This window comes from Cervus elaphus, chromosome 11, assembly GCF_910594005.1.
Source record: "Cervus elaphus chromosome 11, mCerEla1.1, whole genome shotgun sequence".
Classification (NCBI taxonomy): domain Eukaryota; kingdom Metazoa; phylum Chordata; class Mammalia; order Artiodactyla; family Cervidae; genus Cervus; species Cervus elaphus.
Window position 1 is genome coordinate 100,293,449 of NC_057825.1, and position 23,541 is coordinate 100,316,989.

General features: G+C 50.6%; 1 protein-coding gene across 2 annotated transcripts; it reads left to right on the forward strand.

Moving 5' to 3' along the window:
- Window positions 1-17,778: 17,778 nt before the first annotated feature.
- Window positions 17,779-19,582, forward strand: LOC122704028 (protein SET-like). Of its 2 annotated transcripts, XM_043918725.1 has the most exons (2): window positions 17,779-18,651; window positions 18,693-19,582. In XM_043918725.1, the coding sequence occupies exons 1-2, from the start codon at window positions 17,838-17,840 to the stop codon at window positions 18,698-18,700; spliced, it is 822 nt and encodes a 273-aa protein (XP_043774660.1). In that variant the 5' UTR covers window positions 17,779-17,837; the 3' UTR covers window positions 18,701-19,582. The 2 variants fall into 2 exon arrangements, with proteins under 2 accessions (XP_043774660.1, XP_043774659.1); XM_043918724.1 differs by having other exon boundaries at window positions 17,779-19,582.
- Window positions 19,583-23,541: the final 3,959 nt, after the last annotated feature.

The following is a 23,541-nucleotide window of genomic DNA, read 5'->3' on the forward strand; positions in this document are numbered from 1 at the left end:
TATTATATATTATCACATATATTGTATATTATATAACATAACATGACATAATATATATTATATAATATAATTTTATAATTATATATGTTTTAATTATATATATTAAATTAAATTATACATTTAATTATAATTATATATTTAATAATTATATATAATATATATTAATATATAATAAATAAAGATAGGAGTGTGTACATGTTAAAAAAAAGAATAAATCTTAGATACTTTTTCAAAAGATTTCAATTCTTTAAGAAATAAAAATTCTTAATGCATATGTATCTGACAACAGAGCATAAAAATATGTGAGGCAAAAACTGATAGAACTGCACAAATAGATGAAGCCATCTAGCCTTCAACACACCTCTATCAGAAATGGCCAGATTCATCTGGCAGAAAAACATGTAGACATCAACAACAGCAGAATACACCTTCTCATCAAGCTTACATGAAATATTCACAAACGTAGATCACATTCAGGCCATAAAAATACCTGAAAAAATTTAAAACAATAGAAATCATACAATATCTGCTCTCAAACCAAACTGAACTAAACTTGAAATCAGTAACAGAAAGCTAGCTGGAAAAACATCCCCAAATAATTGGAGATCAAGGAACACATTTCTAAATAATACATGGGTCAGTGAATTTCTCAGCATAAATTTTAAAATATTTTGAACTAAATAAAAATGAAAATAAACTTATCAAAATGTATGTGATGCAGTGAAAGTGGTGCTTGGAGGAAGCTTACAGCGTTGAATGTATATATTAGAAAAGAAGAAAGACCTAAAATCAATCATATAAACGTCTACCTTAGGAAATTAGAAAGAGTAAATTAGTAAGTAGAGGGGAAAAAATTAGGGTAGAAATCAGTAAAATTGAAAAAAAATAGAGAAAATCAACAAAATCAAAAGCTCATTCTTTGAAAAGGTAAATAAAATCGGTAAGCCTGTAGCCAGGCTAAGAAAAAAAGAGAGAACACACAAACTACTAACACCAGAAATGAAAAATGGGACATTACTATAGATCCTTTATTAAAAGGAAAATCAGTCAGTCAGTTCAATTGCTCAGTCGTTTCTGACTCTTTGCGACCCCAGAGAGGAGGACTGCAGCACCCCAGGCCTCCCTATCCATCACCAGCTCCCGGAGCTTACTCAAACTCATGTCCATTGAGTTGGTGATGCCATCCAACCATCTCATCCTCTGTTGTCCCCTTCTCCTCCCGCCTTCAATCTTTCCCAGCATCAGAATCTTTTCCAAGGAGTCAGTTCTTCATATCAGGTGGCCAAAGTATTGGAGTTTCAGCTTCAGCATCAGTCCTTCCAATGAATATTTAGGACTGATTTCCTTTAGGATTGACTGGTTTGATCTCCTTGCTATCCAATGGACTCTCAAGTCTTCTCCAATACCACAGTTCAAAAGCATCAATTCTTCAATGCTCAGCTTTCTTTATAGTCCAACTCTTACATCCATGCATGACTACTAGAAAAACCATAGCTTTAAGGAAGATTATGAACAACTCTATGCCCATGAATTTGATAACCTGGATAAAATGAACCAATTCTTAGAAAGATCCAATTTGCCAAAGCTTTGTTGTTTAGTTGCTCAGTTGTGTATGACTCTTTGTGACCCCAGGGACTGTAGCCTGCCAGGCTCCTCTGTCCATGGGATTTCCCAGGCAAGAATTCTGGAGTGGGTTGTCATGCCCTGCTCCAGGGGATCTTCCCAGCCCAGGGATTGAACCCCTGTCTCTTACATCTCCAGGTTTTTTACCATGAGCACCACCTGGGATGCTCATGGAATATTATTCAGTGCTAAAAATAAATGAGACTTCAAGCCATTAAAAGACACGGAAGAATCTTAAGCACATTTTATCCAGTGAAAGAAGCCATTCTGAACACTGAATATTGTGGTGCAGCGCTGGTGGTATACTGGTGAACGTGGCTGCCTTCCAACTATATTCTGTTCTGGAAAAGGCAAAACTTTGAAGACAGTAAAAAGATCAGTGGTTATCAGGGGTCGAGGGAGGTGGTGATGAACAAATAGAGAACATAGAATTTTTAAGGTACTGAAACTGCTCAGTGATCCTGTATCACTGCAGTGACACTACAGTGGTGGGTACCTCTCATATATTTGCTCAAACCCATAGAACACCACCAAGAGTAATCTCTAAAGGAAACTGTAGACTTTGGGTGACAATGATGTGTTAACATGGGTTTATTGATGATAAAAAAATGTACCATTCTGGTGAGGGATGTTGACAGTATATGGGAATTCTCTGTACTTTCTGCTCAATTTTACTGTGAATATAAAACTGCTGTAAGAAATAAAATAAATAAACATGGACATCTTTGGTGGTCCAGTGGTTAAGAATTTGCCTGCTGATGCAGGGGACACGGGTTTGATCCCTGGCCCAGGAAGATCCCATGTGCCACAGAGCAACTAAGTCTGTGCAGTGCAACTACTGAAGCCTGTGTGCCTACAGTCCGTGCCCCGTAACAAGGGAAGCCACCACACACGAGGAGCTCACACACCATAACGAATGGTAGTCCCCACTCACCGCAACTAGAGAAAGCCCGTGCAGCCACGAAAATCCAGTGCAGCCAGAAATAAATAATGAAAATAAACAAATTAATTAATCAAAAAATTAGCAAATTGAAACTCTGGAATTACAATGCAATATCTGAAATGACATATTCACTTAACAGGCTTAATAACGTATTGAATACAGCAGAAGCAAGGATCAGTGAAACTTCAATGCAGGGCAAAATAAAGCATCCAAACTGAAATGTAGAAAGAAACCATCACCAAGAGCAGAACAGAGGAAGATTCAGCAGTCTATGGACACATGGGCCAAATCTGGCCTGCTGTTTATAATTGTAAATGAAGTTTTATTGAAACACAGGCATTTCTACTTAAGTATTGTCTGTGGCTGGCTTGTATGGATTGTATGGATGTATGGCTGGCTTGTATGGAATTGTTATGTATGGATGTGAGAGTTGGACTATAAAGAAAACTGAGCACTGAAGAATTGATGCTTTTGAACTGTGGTGTTGGAGAAGACTCTTGAGAGTCCTTTGGACTGCAAGATCAAACCAATCCATCCTAAAGGAAATCAGTCCTGAATATTCATCAGAAGGACTGATGCAGAAGCTGAAGCTCCAGTACTTTGGCCACCTGATGCAAAAAACTGACTCATTTGAAAAGACCATGTTGCTGGGAAAGACTGAAGGCAGGAGGAGAAGGGGACGACAGAGGATGAGATGGTTGGATGGCATCACCGACTCAATGGACATGAGTTTGAGTAGGCTCCAGGAGTTGGTGATGGACAGGGAAGCCTGGGGTGCTGCAATCCATGGGGTCACAAAGAGTCAGACACGACTGAACAACTGAGCTGAATGGCTGGCTTAGGACTACTATGGCATTGCTGAGTGGTTGTGACAGAGGCCTGAAAAGCCTAAGGAAGACTTTTGGCTGTTTGAAGCAAAAATAATAAAAAGGTAAAATATATGGGACCGTAGCACGAAAGATAGAGAAAGCAAGTAAATTATACTTTTGCAGGGCTCCTTTCTTATCTTGATGTGAATGATGATTTCAGGGATGCATATACATTTGTAGAGATTCACAGAGCTGTACAGTTAAGATTGATGTGCTTCATTATATGCTAATTTTACCGTGCTCCTGTTAACATAAAAAGAGAGAAATAATAGACATGACAGCGCTCTGTAAGCTGAACTCACAAATAGAGTGAGTTTATGTTCGTCATGAGGGAGTTAAGTCCTTTTCCCTGAAAGAAGACGTTACAAGCCAAAGATGGAGCTGAGCTGCGGTTGAGTCAGCTTCCTGTTGCGCTGACAAAGTCGGAATGTCCTGTGGCTGACTCCTGCTGGAGCCGGTCTTCCTGTCTTCTGGAAGAGATACGATAGGACTTGGCCAATGACACGGAGGGCCCTGAGGTCTGGCCTTTCTGGGACTCAGGCAGGGGTGAGGATGGGGCAGCTGGAACATAGCCTACTCCCTTCCTGGGACCCTCTCTTGTGGTGGGCACTGTCAGCCTGGAAAAGACTTCTGATTCAGTCAGTTCCCTGCTGCCATTTTACGGAGGTAGGACTTGGAGCTCAGAATGAATAAACTCCAGAAACTGGATTCGAAATCAGGCCTTCTCTTTGTATGATTGATAGAAAAGCTGCCTCGGGCCCATGTAAGCTTGACCTCCTGAACAAAGCTAGAGGATCCACACCTATCTCTTTCTCTGCCCTTTTCTTTAAAAAATCTTCATCCTGGGAATTTGCTGGTGGTCCAGTGGCTAGGACTCTGCATTCCCAATGCAGGAGGCCTGGGTTTGATCCCTAGATAGGGAACTAGACCCCACACACTGCAACTAGAGATCTCACATGCCCCAAAGAAGATCGAAGATCCTGTATGCTGCAACTAGGACCTGGTGCAGCCAAATAAAAGAATAAATCTTCACCCCACCAATACCCTTGCTTTATTAGTTCTGGGGAAAGCAGCTGATGAAACTAATTCATACTAAGATATGAGCAACTGATATGGATTTAAAACCTGCCTGAAGGGCACACATATTAACCACCTCCGAGAAACTGTCTTAATAATGTGATCCCATCCAGCATGGGAGGCCAGGGAGAAATAATTTGGGGCAGGAGCAGGCAAAGAAAGTGGGAAGAGTCACCATTTGGAGCAGTACGGGATAATAGGAAAGGCAGGGTTCTGTCTCCACTTTAACTGCCCTGAACAAATGATCGGACTTCCCTGGGTCTGATTCTTCCTCCACAAAGTGAGAACTGGACGCTAGGATAGCTCAGAAGCTCTTCCTCCCTGACATCCCAGCCCTTCTCTCTTACTGGACCAGCCAAGAAGTTCAGTTAGGTTTTCCCCTAAGATTTTATGAAAAACTCGAACAAACTTTTTGGCCAACTCAATACGTCCTTCCAGTGTGTCCATTTTATAGAGGTGGTCTTGTTATCAGCTTTGGCTCTCAGGGCCACCATAGAAGATTGTAGAGGGAATCTGTGGGGGCAGAGACGGAAGGCCACGCCGTGGGGTGGACTCTGAGTTCCTCTGTCCCCACCATGTCCAGGCTGCCTCATGAAAGGAGCTGGAGACTTCTGTTCACACCTGAATCCTGTCTGCCTCTCTGGCCAGCTCCAGACAGCAAAGCCCTACCTGGACAGGGGTGGGGGGTGGGGAGCTCCACGTGAAGCCCCAGAGGGAAGTAGGGGACCCCTGCCAGGGGGGCTCCTCCCTCTCAGTTCCTTCCCAGCATCAGGCATCTATGCCCCTCTAATGCCCTCGTGCATGCGTGCTCAACCGTTTCCTACTCTCTGCGACCCCCGTGGACTGTAATCCGCCAGGCTCCTCTGTCCATGGGATTTCCCAGGCAAGAATACTGGAGTGGGTTGCCATTTCCTCCTCCAGGGGATCTTCCCCACCCAGGGATCGAACCCGCGTCTCCAGCACTGAGCCACCGGGGAAGCCGCCCAGGGCCCTTCCGCTGCTCCTGGTGCCTTGCCCTGGTCGCCCTCTCCCTCCGTTTCTCGCCACGCTCTCACTGCAGCAGCTCCCCCTGAGGGGCGCGGTGCAGTGATTGCAAGAACAGCCATCTCGAGCTCACCCGAGGGTTTTCCTCGCTCGCTGGGCCTCCCTGGCAGAGGACTGTGACTTCCTCCTGTCCACCCAGGGCACAGCGCCCGCCCACAGTCGGGGTTCATGACCTGCGTCCTGCCCCCTCAGAGGCTGGCAGAGCACCGCATCCCTGAGTGCCCTGGGAGTCCGGCCCTGGCCAGTCACATTCTTGGGAGACTGAGGAAAGAACAGGCTGAGAAGCTCCAAAGGCAGAAAACTCTGGGTTCAAATCCCAGCTCATCACGTAGGAGCTGGCGAGCCGGGACACTTTGCCTCATGCCTCTGAGCCTCACCATAAATTGAGAGACTAGTGCCTCCTTCATAGGCCGAGGTGATGGCTGAGCAAAATGGCGTCTGTGAAGGAAAACGCTCAGTGAATGATAAGTCTTATTCTTACTGTCAGTATCCCTATTACCTCCTGCAAGACCCTTACCATCCTGTTTTCTTGCTGTAAAGGGAACATTGACCCCCACGATGCCTGCCTCTCCGGCCCTGGGGTGGGTTAGAGGCTGTCTGTGTGATGATGGTGGTGGCGGGAGAAGCGGGGAGGACCTGATGCCTGATGGGGCCCGTGGCCCCACCCCAGGAGCCTCTGCCTGCCCCCACACCTTCCCCACAAAGAACCCCCAAGTTGGCGTGTGCTCCTCTCTTGCTTTGGGGATTTAAAACTGTTTTGTTTCCAAAATAAGGAGCACAAAGCCCCTCTAATGGCAATAGTATGCAATAATAAAAGAAGGCTTAATGGGTTCTCCTTAAGAGGTGTGTTCAGGAACCAGTGCCAACTGTTACAGAATTATGGTGCCACTCCCCAAGGGACCAGGAGGAGGGGAGGGGGCTATGGGGCAGAGCCTGGGAGGCACGCTTGCCTGGCCCCTTCCCCTGGGCTGCAGATTCTCTTCTAGGAGATGGGGTTCCAGGGGGAAAAAAAGGGTCAGGAGCAGAACCCGGGGCCGCCACTTCCTTGTCTTGGCCTCTTAGGGTTGTCTCAGGTGGCTTGTGGCCACGTATCTGGTCCTTGCTGATGAGATAAAGCAGTGGATTTGGGCCAGGATCTTAGAGGCTGTTTGGACTAGGTTTCAAAAATCCTTGGCCACACATAACCATTCCTGTACCCATTACACATCTGTCCCTGCTGATCCCAAGGGCAGCCTCAGAATTCCTCTTAAAACGCCACTCCAGACTGCAGCGCCAGTGAAGGTGTGAAGAGCCACAGCAATACCCCAGGGCTAGCACCGCACGGCGTGGCTGGATCCATCTGCAGCTCACTGCGCACGGGGAGGAAGCCGGGACCTAGGCCCGGCTGAGGGACCCGGACAGCTGCTTAACATCTTTGTCCTGAGCCCCGTCCCTTCTGGCTCAGGCCAGGAGATGTACTGAGTCCTCATGTTGCCAAAAGCCCATGGAAGTCCACACTGGGGTGAACTGGAGCTCTGGTCTTCAGCTCTGGAAAGCCAGTGTGCCATCCGCCAGTTCTTTCTTTCCCCATCATGTCTTTCCTCATTGATCTGGGGCATTGAAAGGACAGGGTTTCTCCCATCTTGGCCCCATGACTGGAAGTGGACTCCTCTGCATAGAGTTGAACAGGGTTAGGAGTTCAAACACCCCCAGGGGTATAACACAGGTCACACGTAGTGGGGAGAGATGTATGTGTTGAGGCCCGGGGTAGGGAGGCCACTCTGAACCCCCAAGGAGGCAGGGAGGAGCGGAGGGTCAGAGAGAGGAAAGGGAGGGAGAGTCTGCACCCAACAGATTGGAAGCCTTCCCTGAGGTTCCCTGGTCCTCAGCCACATGACTGAGGCTCAGCTGGCCCCTGAGCCGGGGGCGCAGGGTTGACCGGCTGGGGGCAGTCCCAAACTGTCCTTAGAGAAGGACCCTGGACTCCCCACTCCAGCTCAAGGAGGGGGGGCAGGGAGGGGCTCCAAGCAGTGTCACTGAGCTCCTGGGGTCAAGGGGGAGGGGCAATATCAGGCTACACTCTTATCTCACAGCAGCCCCGTGGTGGGGCGTGAAGCCGGGCCACACGGGGGGTGGACTCTGTGGGTGTGAGGCTGGCCTCTGCAGGCTGCTGTATTTGGATGTGCAGTGACCAACCGTATAATGGGATGCTTGCCAGGTGCCATCATGGAGCACAGCCAAAGGGTCTTGGGAACATGAATCCTGAATTCACTCCTATGTTCTTCCTCTCCCTGTGAACCACTCGGGCTGGGCTCTCTGGGTTTGTATGCTGTTCACTAACCCAACTTCTCCCAAGGCGCTCCCCACCTTGGCCTTGGCATTGCTTGTGGAGCAAAGACAGAGGAAGAGTCGCCACTTTCAGGCAACTGGAAATGACACGTCTGGGCACTGCCAGCATAGCGGCTCTTTCTCAATAATAGTTTCTTGTTTGATGAAAGACTGGTTCCAAAACTTTCCCAAGAAAAGGCACAGAAGAGGCAGGTATGCCTGAGAATGTCTTCATTCCATCCCATTTAACGGATAGTCTGGCCAGTGTGTTCATCCAGGTTCTTGTGGCAGACGGCTGGTTCCAGGCTGGATTTGACCTCCCTGACTGGTTGACCCCGTGGGCCCCTAGTATGAGGGCAGCATCCCCCTGACCTTGCAGACATATTGCTTTCCGACCTCCACTGTACCATCCTGTCACTCAGAAGCCTTCAGCCATCATTACAGACAAACTAGGTAAATAGGCAGAGGAAACACTAACAAACGCAACTGTAATTACCAGCCAAGCACATGGAGCTCACATTCTAGGAATGTGTCTTAACTAGATGCACCTCCTGGGGAAAAATTGAAAAATGCTAATAAGAATAAAACAGCCCTTCCCAGCCTCTGCCTGAGTCGGGTCTAGCTACAGCTGCCTCCTGTTTGAGAAGACCTACATCCCAGGAGTATTAAATTTTTTATTGTTCCTTTTTATTTTTTATTTTCTCGGTGGAGACGGTGTTTACTTTATTTGTTGAACCAGTAGCAGCAGCGGTAGAGAGAGAAACGGGAGAAATTAGAAGCTGGCTCGAGGCATCTGCGGTGGCTGGGGGTGGCCTGAGGGTGGCCCTCAAGCCTGCCGCCCTGGCCCTCAGAGGCCACCCAGGGCACACACACGGCCAGTCTGTGCGTGACACTGCTGCGGGGTTCAGCTATTAGGACCAGCAGAGGAGTAAAGAGAAGGGGGCCCAGGGCAGTGGAGCCCTAGCCGAGGTTCTGGCAGGAGGCGCCATCTGCTAGGAAAGATACAGCCGCTATGACCCCCTGCCCACCCTTAGGGAGGCCGAAGGGACAGGTCGGCTCCACTCACTACACTCATCCCCAGCTCCCGCGGGGGAGCTTGAGACTGGTGGCTGGTTGGAGGTCACCAGCAGCCAGGAGGTGGCAGGACGCGTCCCAGCCTCACTCCCACTCAGGGCCGCCCTGGGTCCCCACAAAGGCAGCTCTCTCTCCTGGCTGGCTTCCTGGGTCCCTCCGATGCTCATCATGGAGCCCCACGGGTGGGTGGTGCCTGGCACAGCCACCTGGAACCACGGTCCCTGAGCTCCTCCCAGGCTGCCAGGGAAGCTAGAGACTCCCCAGCGGCCCAGACCAGGGAGAGGGGTAAGTGAAGAGCAGTGTCAACACAGGATGTGTGAGGATAAACCTCCGAGAGCGAGAGCGTTAGTGAGAACACCCAGCAGCAGGGCTGTATGCCAAATGTAACCTCATTTGTGCAGGAAAAAAATGAATGTATGTTTTATGAGGAAACAGCAAACTTCTGCCCTGCATGTGACTTTTAAAAGAGTCAGAGGCATACCCCCCAAATTGTTAATAATAATGCTTATTCAGGCAAGAGAGACATTTCATTTCAGACATTTGGTATTTGCTTCAATTGTTACCATGAATGCGCATATATTTTCTATGGTGTATGACTTTTGTTAAAAAAGAAAAAAAAAAACTAGCTTTAGTCATTACCTCTGGAGTCAGAAACACGTTTTGAGGAAAGGGAGGTAGTTGAGAGACACATTAGCATTGTTTAGAACTTTTAATTTTTTTTTTTTTTTTTTTTTTGCAAAGAGATATTCTTGAGCAATTTAAAAAAATTCTTAAAAACTTGGTAAATAAAAAATAAATTATTGGCTGTGGCTTCTGCTCTCCCCCTTCCCTGTGCTTCCTCCACCTCCTCCACTTCCACTCTGCTTGGGAGGCTCAGGTCCCAGGAACGTAGATCTTTGCAGCTGGAAGAAGGCCTGCAGAGGTCTTACTGGCTGGGCTCTAGCAGGGGCCAGGCCCAGAGAAACTGTGTGCTCTGGCCAGGGCAGCTCAGCGCTCAGCATGCCAGCTCTCAAGGGGCTCGGGTGGGACTCAGAGGTCACAGCACCTACCCAATCCTGCAGTCAACTTCAGAGGAGCAGGGCTGGACTCGGGAGCCCAGTGGAGCTCCCCAGAAATGGAGGATGCTCTCTCTCTCTTTGTAAACAAATTTTGAACAAATTTATTTGGCATCAGGTCTTAGTTGTGGCATGTGGGATCTAGTTCCCTGACCAGGGATTGAACCTGGGCCCCCTGTGTTGGGAGTGTGGAGTCTTAACCACTGGACCACCAGGGAAGTCTCGGATGGTGCTCCTGACACTGATCTCTGCCCGGCTATATAGACGAAGCACCATTCCAATCTCCCAAGCCCTCCAAGCCCCCCAAGCCCTCCAAGCCTCCCTCGTTCATTCTCCAAGGGGGCCCTGGTGGTCCCTGAGCCCACCAGTCCGAGGGTCCACAGCTCTTCCCAGAGTGAGGTTTAACCCAGCACAGGCAGGGTGCGGGGAGGATGGTGCGTTTACAGGAGGAGGTCCAGGGCCCCTTCCCAGGACCAGTGCCCATGCCCCTCCTTACCCCCGCTGCTCCTCAGGGGTGGGCAAGCGGCCGTGCTCAGCTCCCCCGGCTCCCTCAGCTCCTGCCTCCCGCACTGTCATGTCAGCCTGGACAGCTGTCACGTCAGGTTTGAAACGTGCCCATTTCCCCCCACCTGGTTCTGGAAAGGGTCCTGGACAGGAGCTAGGAAGCCTCGCTTGGTGTTCTCACTCTGCCCCACCCAGCCTGGTGACCTTGGGCATCCTTTTCCCTGGAGAGTGAGCAATGCGCCACTTTCCTGCCCCTCTTCCACGTGCCTCCCTGAGAGGCTTCCCGTCCCCCACTGTCCCGTGAGTCACCTCTCCACCCTCAGCATCCCTCCCACTCCGTGTGATGGAGCATCATCCCGCCTCCCTGGCCCGTGCTCCCTGCATGAGCGCTTTCAGAAGGCCAAGGCTGACTGGAGGCAGGGGTGGGCAGGTGGGCAGGGCTCTCGCTCAGCCCCTCACTTACCCGTCCATCTCCTGGGCCTCCCCCCGGGCCCCAGGGCTGTCTCTCGGCAGGTGTGGAGGCTGACAGAGTTGGAGAGGTGAGGGCAGGGGCAGGGTCTGGGCAACAGGCTGGGTGCCTAAGGGCCTCAGTCGGAGCGACAGGTTCCAGACGGCATGACCCCCAAGGTGTCTGGGCAGGCTTCTCAGCGCTCTGCTGCAGGCCCCCCCTCCCTTCCGCTGGTACAGCCCACGCTCGCACCACTGGAGGAGTGTTACTCCAGGCTCTGCACTGGGGCCCCAAGAGAGTCCCCTCGAGATGAAGGGACCCGGGCTGGGTCGCTTTAAATCTTGACTTTGCCTTTACTCCACCTGCTCCCCACTCAGGACAAGGCCCCGTGGGGAGTGAGCCTGGCGGGAGCACAGAGCTGATCATCTTGCTCTGGGGCCACCTTTCTGAATCTTGGGTCCCCTTTTTTTAAAAAATAATTTTTATTGGAGTGTGGTTGATTTACAACGCTGTGTTAGCTTCAGATGCACAGCAAAGCTTCCTCCTGGTTCTACATCAGAAACCAAGACCCACTTCTGTTTGCAGCTGTGACTTTGGTCAAATCACTTGACCTTCCCTAGCCTCCATTACCTTCCGGGTGAAGCAAACATAGTGAGGGCTGCTGAAGATGAGATTTTTGATGGAAAAATGGTAACACCGGTGAGCCCATTAGCCCTTTATCATCTGCAAGATGCTTTCATTTAAAATATGTCACCAGGGTGCTCCCGACGACCCTGTAGGTGGTGGCTCATTCATCCCTGCCCCTTACCCCACACTTAGAGTTTGAGAAGCAAAGGCCCAGCTACAGGGGGACAGGCTCAGGGGCTAGTTTCGCCTTCAGGGCCCCTGGGAGGCAGAGGAACAGCGGCCCTTCCCCGAGGGCGGGTGTGAGGGGGATAATCGGCACGTCTCCATTGCTGTTAATAGCATGCTTAGCTCACCGAGGCTTCTGTTTGCCTGGTGCTTCCCACGGGCCCGGAGTTGGGAGTCTCAGCTCCTGCCTGGGGTGGGGTAGCTGTGGTGGAGGGGGCCTGCCCATTCCCCAGCCCTGGTCCGCCCGGGGCCTCAGAGGACCCCTTGCAGTTCTGTGCCTCGGCTCCCCACCGCCCCCCAGGGAGCTCCCTCCAGGCTCTGGGAGAGTGAAAGGGCTTCCTGCTCCTGAAGACCTGGGTTTCCCAGCCCTCTCAGCTCAGCACTCCATGAACCCTCTTATCTACACACAGGGCAAGTGTGAGAAGGTTCTGTGTCCTTCTGCACAGACTGGACTTCTTGGACAGGCAGGACAGGGGCCAGCCCCCCTTCAGATGACACTTCCACCTCTTCCTCCAACCCCATTACCTCCCCCAGGCCTCCAGAAGCCACATTTCACCCTGGGAGCAAAACCGACCCGCAGTCCTCAGGCCCCACTTGCCAGGTCAGTAGAAGACCCAGCCCACGCTCTAGAGACTCTTAAGGGTTCATAGGCTTCCCCACAGGAGCCTGACAGACCCCCTCCCCCGGGAGAAGACCCTCTGTCTGGCTGTGCCCACTGAGGTGGCCTGGTACCTTCACGGCGGGCCTGGCTTCTTTGCTTCTGGGCTCAGCTTCTGCCTGATGAATGGCTTTCCCTTAGGGGCCCATGGCCTCTGCTGGGCCACTCCCTGGTGACCCTCCAGCCAGACAGACCAGACCCCTCAGTGGGCAGCAGAGGGCTGGGGTGAAGACACTTTTTAAAATTTTATTTTTTATTAAGGTAATTAATTAGAAAACTTTGGGTGGTGCTGGGTCTTTGTTGATGCATGAGGGTGGTCTCTAGTTGTGGTGAGCGGGGGCTACTCTCCGCTGTGGTGCATGGGTTTCTCATTGCGGTGGGTTCTCTTGTTGCAGAGCACAGGCTCCAGGTGCACGGGCTTCAGCAGTTGCAGCACGGGGTTCAGTAGTTACAGATCGCAGGCCATAGCGTATGGGCTCCGTAGCGGTGGCACATGGGCTAGGTGTTCTGTGGTATGTGGAATCTCCCCGAACCAGTGACTGAACCCGTGTACCCTGCACTGGCAGGCGGATTCTTATTCACCGCACTGCCAGGGGAGCTCCAGGTCTTAGCTGTGGCACAAGGGATCTTTAGTGGCGGCATGAGAACTCTTAGTTGCAGCATGTGGGATCTAGTCTCCCAACCAGGGATCCACCCCAGGCCCCCTGCATTGGGAGTGCAAAGTCGTACCAGTGGACCACCAGGGAAGGCCCAAGACGCTTGTCTGTCTGTCCATCTCCCGTCTCGGGGGGGTACCTCATGATGCCTTGATTCCTTGTTGACCACACGGCTCAGTGCTGGAATGTCCCCTCCTGGAGGCGAGCGGCTCTATCCATTCACAGTGGTCTCTCTAGTGCCCCGACTAGTTGCCTAGACAGGGTAGTCATCATTTGTCGACAGAATAAATATGCAAAACTTTGTGTTCTTTTCCCCCTTAACTTTATTTCACAATGAAATTTTCCAAGTTTGCCATTTTTCTTGGCTGCATAATAAATATTCTGCCTTATTGACATGTTATCCCCCTCCCTCCCACAACTTGCAGAGCATTTTGGCTGAGTCCACTTTCGTACTATTATAAATAATGTTGCTATAAACAGCTGTGCACATATAGCTATTTCTCCCTTTGCAATTATGTCTTTGGGAGGATTCCAAACAGTGGGATTACTGTGGGTCAAAGATCATGGGGTATTTATGGCTCTGGATATGGTGGGAGTAGCTAATTCTCAGCCCCCAGGCCAGCTATGCTGTCCCCAAGGTTTGTCTCTGAGTGACTCCCATGAAAGTCCCTTCGCTTTGGTGCCAGATGTGACCCTGGCGTGCAGAGGGACGCATTCTCCATCTCCTGATGGGTGGGGGGCCAGGTGCAGTGGTGCGGGAGCTCATGGGGGTGGACAGAGGGGTCAGGAGGCTGTAACTGTGGGGATGGTGGGGATGAAGCCTGTCCCCCATTTCTGGGGCCAGGAGCCCTGCTGGGGGCACAGGAAGGCCCTGCCTCCCCCAGACCCTCTTCTTTGTGCTGGTCAGCTCTCTCCTGTCTTGCAGCCCCCCACCCCCCACCCCACCCCCTCCGTCTCAGAGCGGGGAGCAGTCTCCACCAGGGGCGCCACTGGAAGAAGGGAGGGGGACTCTGGCGCCACAGCTATTCCTGACTTCACTCTGCCAGACCCTCAGTAGAAGGCTGTGCCTGAGGGAAACTGGAGATGTGGAAACTGATTTTGAGCCAAAGTTTGTACCACTGTTTTCATAAAAAATGGGTCTGAGATCCAGTCTCCCCCAGCATGCTGTTTGCCTTCCACCCGGTCCCCAGACTCCACCTCCACTTCTGCAGCTCCCTAAGCCCACTTAATTCATCATTAGCACCCAGCCCCAGGGGCGGGGATGGTGGAGGGGGGAGTCCACATCGGTCTCTCTGAGCCCTGGCCCCAGAACTCACCTCCTACAGGAGGGCAGGGTGGCCAGGGGGCACCCCTTCCCAGGCACGCCTTCCCTGTCCTGGGGAGACTTAACGGGGACCTCAGGGATAACGTGGCTCAGATGGTAAAGATTCTGCCCGTAATGCAGGAGACCTGGGATTGATCCCTGGGTGGGGAAGATCCCCTGGAGAAGGGAATGGCTATCCACTCCAGTACTCTTGCCTGGAGAATCCCATGGACAGAGGAGCCTGGTGGGCTACAGTCCGTGGGGTTGCAGAGAGTCGGACATGACTGAGTGACCTTCACTTCTGAGGTTTTACTGCACTGATGGCATGGTGCGTTGGAAACAGTAGTGTGGTGAGGGAGGGGCCTGCTGTTTCCGAGAGCTGGCGGAGCCCCAGCCCAGGCAGTGATGGGCAGCAGAGACCTTGTGTGGCCAGGGCTGGGAATGAGGAGTTGGGGTGCTGTGTCCCCGGACTCTCCTCTCCAGAGCGGGGTGCAGGCTCTCTCTGTACCTCCTTCCCTGGCCCTTCTGGCTTCTAGGCCCCCAGGGCAGGTTCTGGGAAACAGTGCAGAAACAGCACAGGACTCGGCAGCTCTCATGCCGCCTCTGCCACTAGCCGGCCGTGGGGCCCAGGCCCTCTCGGCTGCAGATGTGACATCAGGGTGCTGACGCTCACTCACTCCTGCCTCGTGTGGCTCCTGCGGTGGCTTGGCCCAAGGTCTCAGCCGGGTGAGCCTCGCAGATGGAACCTGCAGATGGGGCGGGAATCCGAGAGGAAGCTGGTCCCTGCCTCCTGATGGCAGCCTGGCACGGGGGGCCCCTCGGGGGCTAGGACTGTGAGCCCCCCTTTCTTTCTTCAGCTTCCCCCTCCTTTTCCCATGCCCCACCCTGCTTCGCAGAGGTGGGGAGGTTTTTTGCTGGCAGAGGAGGGGAACAATGGCTGTGGGAGCGTGTGGGTACCCACAGGGGTTGCTGAGTGGGTTGTGTGATTTTCCCGGACAGGCAGGTGTGAGAGGGAGAAGAAATTATTCTGTCTAAAATCTCAGAGATGAGCTCTTCTCTGGAGCTGCAGAATGACTGCTTCTCGTCTGGGTGGGGAGGCATGAGATAGGGTGGGTTTGGGGGGCAGGAACCCAGGAAGCCCTCAGCAACCAAGATAACTTCTATGTTTACCTGGGTGTCACCCCTTATGAGGAGCCAAGACAGCCAGAACAGCCGGTCCTCACAAGATTCCAGAGAGCCCAGACTGCCCTGGTGATCCAGTGCTTGGGAAGCGGCCTGCCAATGCAGAGGATATGGGTTTCCCGGGCTGGGGAAGAGTTCACATGCCACAGAGCAACTAAGCCCATGCGCCACGACTACTGAGCCCGCGCCCCACAGCCACTGAGCCCGCGCCCCACAGCCACTGAGCCCGCGTCCCACAGCCACTGAGCCCGCGTCCCACAGCCACTGGGCCCGCACCCCACAGCCACTGAGCCCGCGTCCCACAGCCACTGGGCCCGCGTCCCACAGCCACTGGGCCCATGAACCACAACCACTGAGCCCATGAACCACAACCACTGAGCCCACGTCTCACAACTATTAACTCTTACGCCCTTGGGCTGAGAGCCTATGTACCGCAATAAAGAGTAGCCCCCACTCGCAGTAACTAGAGAAAGCCTGCACACAGCAAGGAAGACCCGATACAGCCAAAAGAGAAAACAAATCCAGAAGGACCATCAGGTGGGCAGACATTGTAATGAACCCAGTTTACAGGTGAGGAAACTAGGCTCGAAGGGGTTGGCCGACTTGCCCAGATCACAGAGCCAGTTAGTGGGAGAGCCAGGGCTCGTGCCCAGACTTCTGGGTCAAGTTCCTGCTTGCTTGGCGCCTCCTCCTTAAATGACCACATGAAGACGATGTTTCTGAAGATGAAGCAGGGAGGGACCGTCGAAGTGAACAGCAGCTACCCTTATGTTTTGAATCCTCAGGCAAGACTTACCAGAGACTGTGCCCACTCCCTGCACCCCCCACTTTCCTCCACCTTCAGGAGTGTGTCTCTCCTCCTGGAGGAGGGGAAAGGTTGGATTGGGAAGAAGGCTGTCCTACTGTCAGCGGTCGGGTGTTGTTGTGCAGGAGGATTGGGCCCATTCTGTTGACCGGTGTCGGATGCAGGCACTGCAGTTTTTCAGTGCATCTCATTGATTTGCTGAGCATACTTCTCAGATGCAATGGTTTTGCCAGGATGCAGAAAGCTGTAGTGGGTCAGACCGGCAACAGACCACCAAACAGTGACCATGACCTTTTTTGGTGCAAGTTTGGTTTTGGGAAGTGCTCTGGAGCTTCTTCTCGGTCCAACCACTGAGATGGTTGTCGCTGGTTGTCGTATAAAATCCACTTTTCATCACACATCACAATCCAATCAAGAAATTGTTTGCTATTGTTGAGTAGAATAAGAGAAGACAACACTAAAATGATGATTTTTTTCGATATATGGTCATCTCATGAGATACCCACTTATTGAGCTTTCTCACCATTCCAATTTATTTCAAATGCTGAACGACCGTAGAATGGTTGACGCTGAGTTCTTCAGCAACTTCTTGTGTTGTTGTAAGAGGATCACCTTTGATGATTGCTCACAGTTGGTCGTGATCAACTTCCCGTGGCTGGCCACTGCCCTCTTCATCTGTAAGTCTCTCCTTTGCAAGACTTCTTGAACCACCACTGTACTCTATGTTTGTTAGCAGTTCATGGGCCAAGTACATTGTTGATGTTGCAAGTTGTCTCTGCTGCTTTACGACCCATTTTGAACTCAAATAAGAAAATCACTCAAATCTGCTTTTTGTCTAACACCATTTCCTTAGTCTAAAATCAACATAAAATAGACAGCAAGTAATGTCATTAGCAAAAAAAAAAAAAAAATACAGTAGGAAATGTGCATTAGAATGATGTATAATATAACCACATTTGTTTAAGAATGTATTCCAATATCAAATGGCAAAGTTCAACAAGGCGAAACCGCAATTACTTTTGTACCAACCTAATATCTATACCTGTCCCATCTGGTGTTATGCAGGAAGAGAGGTGGTGAATGAGGTCAGGGGCCTCAAAGAAATCACGTCAGAAAATCCTGGGGGTACGGGGTGTGGGTACTCACTTCAGCAGCACATATACTAACATTGGAACAATACGAAGATCATGGCATCTGGTCCCATGACTTCATGGCAAATAGATGGGGAAAAAATGGAAACAGTGAGAGATCTTAATTTTGGGGGCTCCAAAATCACTGCAGATGGTGACTGTAGCCATGAAATTAAAAGACACTTGCTCCTTGGAAGAAAAGCTATGACCAACCTAGACAGCATATTAAAAAGCCAAAGACAGAGTTCTCTGAGCTCGCAGTTCCTCTTTCTTCTCCTGGGAGGGTTCTTGGCTTTTTTTCCCCAGCATGGCCCCCAAACACCAGTCTTCTCTTCCACCCCAAGCAAAGAAACTGAAGAAAGCCAGACCGACTCCTGCCTCCAGGCCAGATGAGGCATCTGCTTCTTCAAATTTGCCGAAGGAAGAAAAAGAACAGCAAGAAGCAATTGAACATATTGATGAAGTACAAAATGAAATAGACAGACTTAATGAACAAGCCAGTGAGGAGATTTTGAAAGTAGAACAGAAATATAACAAACTCCGCCAACCATTTTTTCAGAAGAGGTCAGAATTGATCGCCAAAATCCCCAATTTTTGGGTAACAACATTTGTTAACCATCCACAAGTGTCTGCACTGCTTGGGGAGGAGGATGAAGAGGCGCTGCATTATTTGACAAGAGTTGAAGTGACAGAATTTGAAGACATTAAATCAGGTTACAGAATAGATTTTTATTTTGATGAAAACCCTTACTTCGAAAATAAAATTCTCTCCAAAGAATTTCATCTGAATGAGAGTGGTGACCCATCTTCAAAGTCCACTGAAATCAAATGGAAATCTGGAAAGGATTTGACGAAACGATCAAGTCAAACACAGAATAAAGCCAGCAGGAAGAGACAGCATGAGGAACCAGAAAGCTTCTTCACCTGGTTTACTGATCATTCTGATGCAGGTGCAGATGAATTAGGAGAGGTCATCAAAGATGATATTTGGCCAAATCCGTTACAGTACTACTTGGTTCCTGACATGGATGATGAGGAAGGGGAAGGAGAAGAGGATGACGACGATGATGAAGAGGAGGAAGGATTGGAAGATATTGATGAAGAAGGGGATGAGGATGAAGGTGAAGAAGATGAAGATGATGATGAGGGGGAGGAAGGAGAGGAAGATGAAGGAGAAGATGACTAATGGAACACTGATGGATTCCAACCTTTTTTAATTTTCTCCAGTCCCTGGGAGCAAGTTGCAGTCTTTTTTTTTTTTTTCCTCCTCTTGTGCTCAGTCGCCCTGTTTTTGAGGTCTCTTTTCTCCTTTATACCATGGTTCACAACTTATTTGGGGAGGGGGGAAATATCTTGAGCAGAATTCAGTGGGAAAAGAATCTCTACCCCTTTCTGTTTCAAATTCATTTTTATCCCTTCCTGTCTCAACAAAAACTATGGAATCAACACCACCATGCTCTGTGGGAAAAAAAGAAAAACCTTCTGCTCCCTTAGCTCTGCTGGAAGCTGGAGGGTGCTAGGCCCCTGTGTAGTAGTGCATAGAATTCTAGCTTTTTTCCTCCTTTCTCTGTATATTGGGCTCAGAGATTACACTGTGTCTCTATGTGAATATGGACAGTTAGCATTTACCAACATGTATCTGTCTACTTTCTCTTGTTTAAAAAAAGAAAAAAAAAACTTAAAAAAATGGGGTTATAGAAGGTCAGCAAAGGGTGGGTTTGAGATGTTGGGTGGGTTAAGTGGGCATTTTGACAACATGGCTTCTCCTTTGGCATGTTTAATTGTGATGTTTAACGGACATCCTTGCAGTTTAAGATGACACTTTTAAAATAAAATTCTCTCCTAATGATGACTTGAGCCCTGCCACTCGATGGGAGAATCAGCAGAACCTGTAGGATCTTATTTGCAATTGACATTCTCTATTGTAATTTTGTTCCTGTTTATTTTTAAATTTTTCTTTTTGTTTCACTGGAAAGGAAAGATGATGCTCAGTTTTAAACGTTAAAAGTGTACAAGTTGCTTTGTTACAATAAAACTAAATGTGTACACAAAGGAAAAAAAAAAAAAGCCAAAGACATTACTTGCTATGGTTTTTCCAGTAGTCATGTATGTATGTGAGAGTTAGGCCAAAAAGAAAGCTGGGAGCTGAAGAATTGATGCATTTGAACTGTGGTGTTGGAGAAGACTTGAGAGTACCTTGGACTGCAAAGAGATCCAACCAGTCAATCTTAAAGGAAACCAGTCCTGAATATTCATTCAGGAAGGACTGATGCTGAAACTGAAACTCCAATACTTTGGACATCTGATGCAAAGAACTGACTCATTGGAAAAGACCCTGATGCTGGGATAGATTGAGGGCAGGAGGAGAAACAGATGACAGAACATGAGATGGTTGGATCGCATCACCAACTTGATGGACATGAGTTTGAGTAAGTTCCGGGAGTTGGTGATGGAAGGGAAGCCTGGCGTGCTGCAGTCCGTGGGGTCGCAAAGAGTCAGACATGACTGAGCCACTGAACTGCTTGGGGGGGCTGAACTGACGTGGGGAGACTCCTCTCCCCACGCCCCCCAGTCACTTCAGAGCCTTCCAGGTTCCTGATTCAGCCCCTTTCAGGACTCCTAACAGCTCTCCAGGCAGGAGCTCCTCCAGGCAGCTCTGTACCAGAGGAGTCTGGCCTTTTGTTTAAGTTGAAATCTGCTCCCCCTTTGAGTCCTCCCATTACCTCTCCAGGCAAATTGCTTTAACTGCTCTGGCCTCCCACAAGAGACCAGGCAGGGGTGTGATGTCTTCTGCCAGCTGAGGGTGTACCTCCTGCATCTGGGACCTGAGAAGCCTTACTGACTGAGCTCTGCAGGAGGCCATTGTTGACCAGGAAGAAATCAGGAGCCCGAAGACTGAGAACCAAGGGCCCCGGGGGGGGGGGGGGCATGGAAAGGACCCAGAAGAAACCCAGACAAAACGGAGACAACCAGGAGGCAGGCAAGCAATTAAAGGAGGGGGCTGAGTTTTCAATTAACAGGCACCTCCACTAGCAGTAGATAATTAACAGATTAGCAAGGCTGTTAGCGAGGCTGCTGCCAATGAGGAGGAGTGGGCAGGTGCCTGGGCCTGGCGGGGGGAGTGGGGCTGGAGGTGGGGCTCCAGATTTCACCAGAGTGAAAAGGTGACTTAAGCTTCAGGAGCCCGAGGGCAGCTGGAGGGTGGGAGGGCAGAACCGGAAGGGCAAGGGGAGGTGCCATCCAACTGTCCCCTGGCCTGCAAGGGCCCTAGGTTTGCAGAAATGTCTGCCTGGAGATAGGCTAAGGAGGGGGTGGATGAGAATGTCTGCGGGTCACAGTGTTGACACCCCCTTGAATTTGCACGTGGCCATGCAGCTCACAACAAGCTTGCACAGTCATCCAGGGCTTCAGGATGTGGGGGTGAGAGCACTGGCTGACATTAGACTCTCCTGGGCTCATCTTGCTCCCACTTCCTCACTGGGGTGGCTCATCCAACATCCCAGCTGCTCTCCTGGACTCCTCAGCTCCTTTCTAGTTAGACAGTTTCGCACCAAAGCATCAACGAGCCGGCGTGTGGTCCCTCTGGCTGTGTCTTCCCTTGCCAGAGAGTTCGAGAAGGACACTTCTGCAGGGGAGGCTTCCCCAGGGGCTCAGTGGTAAAGAATCTGCCTGCCAAGCAGGAGACACAAGCTTAATCCCTGGGTTGGGAAGATCCCCTGCAGAAGGGAATGGCAACCCATTCCGGTATTCTTGCCTGGGTAATCCCCTGGACAGAGGAGCCTGGAGAGCTACAGTCCATGGGGTCCCAAAAGAGCTGGACACAACTTAGCGACTAAGCACACATTCACGGGCTGCTCTGGAGAATAGAGCCTTTATCAGCCTGAATCCCTAAGTGGCCTGCATGGAGCAGATCCCCTGCCAGCCTCCAGGATACATCTAGTGGGAATGCGAAGTGTTGTGTTACAGTATGAGATTTTACAGCTGTTTGTTACAGCAGCATAACCAAGCCTATCCTGGCTATTACACAGGGGGACCTGTACCTCCATGAGCCGCTGTTTCCTAATCCATAAAGTAAGAATGATGCTCACCATGCATGATTGTTGGGAAGTTAAGTGAGATGATGTACAAGCTGGCTGAAGGATCTTCTCCATTCCTGGGTCCCTGCTGCCACTGAGTCGCTAAGTTGTGTCTGACTCATTTGCAACCCCATGGACTGCAGCCCGCCAGGCTCCTCTGTCCATGGGGTTCCTCAGGCAAGAATACTGGAGCGGGTTGCCATTTCCTTCTCCAGGGGATCGTCCCGACCCAGGGATCGAACCTATATCTCCCACATGGCAGATGTGGATTTTTACCACCAAGCCACTAGGGAAGGCCCCACACCTCCTCTGAAAAAGAGGAACCTGGCCATGCACCAAGGTCAAAGGCCAGGGGCATTTGCTTGGTCCTTGCTAATGGCTGGAACTTTTCTAGTGCTGAGCAAAGAGTTTAAAGGTTGAGCCCCCAGGGGGATGGGCAAGGTCTGTGCAGGAGATATAGGAGGTCTGGGCTGACCCTCCCGGAGGGGATCCAAGCCAGCTCCCTCCCTCTCAGCCTTCTCCAGCTCTCCTTTTTCGACAATGTGGGGAGAGATGCTGAGGGCTACTGCCCTCGTCCATGCCTTGGGAGGGCTGGCTGGCCCAGTAAGTGCTCCTCCCTGAGTCTAGGACCCAGACAGGCTTCCCTTGGTTCTTGAAGTCCTCAAGCCTCAAGTCCTCAAGTGACACTAGTGACCTGTCAGTAGCACAGACTTTTCCTCTGACCCCTCTCCCACGACATCCACAGCTTCACTTCCTCTCACAGCCACCCCCTTACTCTACCACTTCTCCAACAAACCCTTAAGCCTGTTTCTGAGCCGGTCCCACTTTCCTCCATAGAGGAGGAGCAGGGTTGCAGTCATGGAAGTGGCTGACTGTTTTTCACTCCGTTTATTGGCCTGTTCTCCACTGACAAGATCAAACCCCCCCTTTTTTTTTCAATTGATCTCATTCCTCCTGGAGTTTCTGATGCTTTGCGTCCAAAACCTGAGCAACCATTTCCTCCAAATATGAAGGCTTCTTGTCCTCTCTCTGTAGTTGGCTCCATGCTCTGAGTTCACCTGATTTTTTTAAAGGCAGCTTTCCAGGCACAGGCCCTTTTAAAATTTCCTTCCTAACCTGTGGGTGTCCCACTGGGACTCCTCCCCCTGCCCTTAACCCAAGGAACTGCCATCGGCCCCAACAAGCAGTCACAGTCCCTCTTCTCTAGGGCCTTCCTGCTCACATGACTGAGCCCACAGCTCTGCACTCTGAGACGCATAAACATAATCAGAGGAACTTTGTTTTCATGAAAAATCCTCCAGCAGGACAGAACTCGCCTCTCAGCTGTCTTTCTCACAGCCATAGACCAGCAGGGGCTGGCGGTTTTCCCTCTTGTCTCTCTCACAAATGATTCCCTGTGATATGAGAGATAGCATTGAAACATGTATATTATCATATGTGAAATAGATCACCAGTCCAGGTTCGATGCATGAGCCAGGGTGCTCAGGGCTGGTGCACTGGGACGACCCTGAGGGATGGGATGGGGAGCGAGGTGGGGGGGGGGTTCAGGATGGGGAACACGTGTACACCCATGGCATGTATGATCCATGTCAATGTATGGCAAAACCCACTACAATACTGTAAAGTAATTCGCCTCCAATTAAAATAAATAAATAAATTAAAAATAAAATGAATCCCTGTTCTGGTTAATGCCCGCCACTGTCACCCTAACCACCAGAGGAACAGCCGCCAGGCCTGCGTGGTCCACCACGGTAGCCGCTGACCACATGTGGCTTTGGGCACTTGAAATGTGGCCCCCTTCCTCTGTGTCAGGCAGGTGAGACTGCTGAGGCTAAACCATTAACTGAGCAGCAGGGCCGGAGGGTGACAAGAAGCGGTGTGGGCCTGAGTCCCAGGCCTTCTGACCCCCACACCTGGCGGCTCCCACGGCTAGCC

What these genes read in the sequence shown, in the direction of transcription:
- LOC122704028 (XM_043918724.1), top strand. Translation starts at nt 17,838, where the DNA reads ATGGCCCCCAAACACCAGTCTTCTCTTCCACCCCAAGCAAAGAAACTG.